A 2,043-nucleotide genomic window follows, 5' to 3' on the forward strand; every position below is an offset into this window, starting at 1 on the left:
ATTTATTTTTGTTCCCTTCTTCTTTCACTAATACACATAATCATATATAACCTTTGCTTTGCTTCAACATTTAAGTTATGCATAATAACCCATCATTCTGATCTCACATGTAAATCTCTTCTATCAGGGTGCAAGAGTTGAACTCTCTGCTAAAAATCTCAAAGTGATGGACCAGATGCCTCCATCAGCTCCCAGGTATGAAACCTTACCACCTTCTGTCCATCTCCTCAGTATTTACTTCATTATTATTTAAAGTCACAAACAACCTTTTTTTTTACTTCCTGTTTCTGAACAGGCTCTTCAGGTTGTGCTTGCCACCCTCAGATGGAGATCTCTAAAAACACCTGAGTCTCCATCGTAGAGAGGGGAAAAATGCAGGTGGAAGGAATTAAAGGGGATGACATAAACTATAAGTCTGAGTTTTTACCTCTTCCCTTCTAAAGGATGCTGCCAGTAAAAAAAATAAATAAAACTTCTACACCACTTCTCAACTGCAACAGGGATCATCTCAGCATCAGTATCACCTGGAGAGCTAACAAGACTGTTCAGACAACAAAACGAGGAACCACAGAAAGACTCGTGCAACCAGAGGCCCAGGACTAGTCCTGTACTGTTTCTTCTGCACATCCCAACACGAGTAAACAGGAGAAACCCACGCTCACAACCGAGCTTCTCTTATTAACTGGATTAACCAAACTACCTGTAGCGGGCTGTTGTCTTAAATGTCGCTGTTCCACACTTTGCCTTGGACTGCAAAACTGCAAGTGTTGTTTCTGTAGCTGCGTGGGCTGGCGTTCCCCAGGGCTCAGAGTTCGGACCACAAGTGAAGTAGATTATTTTGAGTTACGGTGGGGATCGCGCGCGGGCGGAGTCGTCGCAGAAAGTCAAATAAAAAAAATTAAATAGTTAGACAGAAAGATGGAAGTAGGGATTGAGGGACAGATGAAAAAAATGTTTTTGTTTGTTTTTATTCCAAGCCCATTGCATGTGGTCACCGTGCAATTACTGTAGGTTTAGTATTACTACCTTATATGAAGGATAGTTATTTATTGTGTCCAGAAGGAACGTTTTCATTTTTTTCATATTCTGTATCAGGTATTAAAGAGTCAACAAAACATTCCAGCCTACGTATTGAACAGTATTTAAAGGACCAATGGCATGTTTGTTTTTTTTAGATGTATCTGCTTGTGTATTTTTATTTAAATGTATTGACTTTGAATGAGTCAGTAACTGTCGCATTAATCATCAGGGCATGTGAGGGATGGAGAAACTGAAGCTAGCTAGAATCAGGACAAAGGTAGCTAATAAACTAAACAAGGTTGTTTCTCAACAAGCAACCGAGTCGACATGTTGRGCTGTTGAATTACTGCTAAATTGTTAATATATTAATTTAAATACCTTAGTTGTGGACAAACGTATGACCTTTCAAAATTGACTTTTGTGTTTACGGTAAGGATTGAAAGAAAGCAGATCGGTCCATTCAGTGTTAATGAAAAGTACTGTAATCAGTTTCATGAAGATGTGAACAAAAAGGGACTGTTTAATGACTGAAACACAGTAACCAATTTTTAATTRCTTGTAAATACAAACTGTAAGGATATTAGAGAAAAAAATGAAAAGGGGGGCAGGTATTACAGCAGCAGAATAATGCTATAAATTATACTGGATTATTTTTATTAAAATAATATAGTATTTAGAACATTTTGTGTTCGGATGTGRGTTGGAAGAGATGCTGCCTCTGTTTTAAAGCAGACAACCACTGGCAAATTGTTTCTGACTGTTAAACTGTTCAGCCTGAACATATTTTATTTTATTTTTATTTTTTTAATGTGCTGCATTTGTTATTTCGAACCCTTCTGTTTATCTTAAAGCTGTTTTATTTCATACAAATGTGGCGGAATAGTTTTATTTTACATTTGTAGCACAAATTATCCAATGTTTGGTTTGTGTCTTACGCCAGCTTGGCTTTGAACCACAGCAGTGTAAAGGTAAAACAAGTTACGTGTGTGTGTGTGTGTGTGTGTGTGTGTGTGTGTGTGTGTG

The 2,043-nt window shown here is 37.5% G+C and overlaps 1 protein-coding gene across 1 annotated transcript in view; it reads left to right on the top strand.

Annotated features, from left to right (window-relative positions):
* The window catches only part of LOC106533497 (phosphatidylinositol 3,4,5-trisphosphate-dependent Rac exchanger 1 protein), a gene marked incomplete at its 5' end in the record, with an annotated part of 20,747 nt that extends 18,807 nt beyond the window's left edge, over positions 1 to 1,940 (top strand). The window contains 2 exon segments of the mRNA XM_014029830.1: positions 128 to 195; positions 296 to 1,940. Of these exon segments, the coding sequence (XP_013885284.1) occupies positions 128 to 195; positions 296 to 338 (111 nt within the window).
* Positions 1,941 to 2,043: the final 103 nt, after the last annotated feature.

This window comes from Austrofundulus limnaeus, unplaced genomic scaffold (assembly GCF_001266775.1).
Source record: "Austrofundulus limnaeus strain Quisiro unplaced genomic scaffold, Austrofundulus_limnaeus-1.0 Scaffold957, whole genome shotgun sequence".
Taxonomy (NCBI): domain Eukaryota; kingdom Metazoa; phylum Chordata; class Actinopteri; order Cyprinodontiformes; family Rivulidae; genus Austrofundulus; species Austrofundulus limnaeus.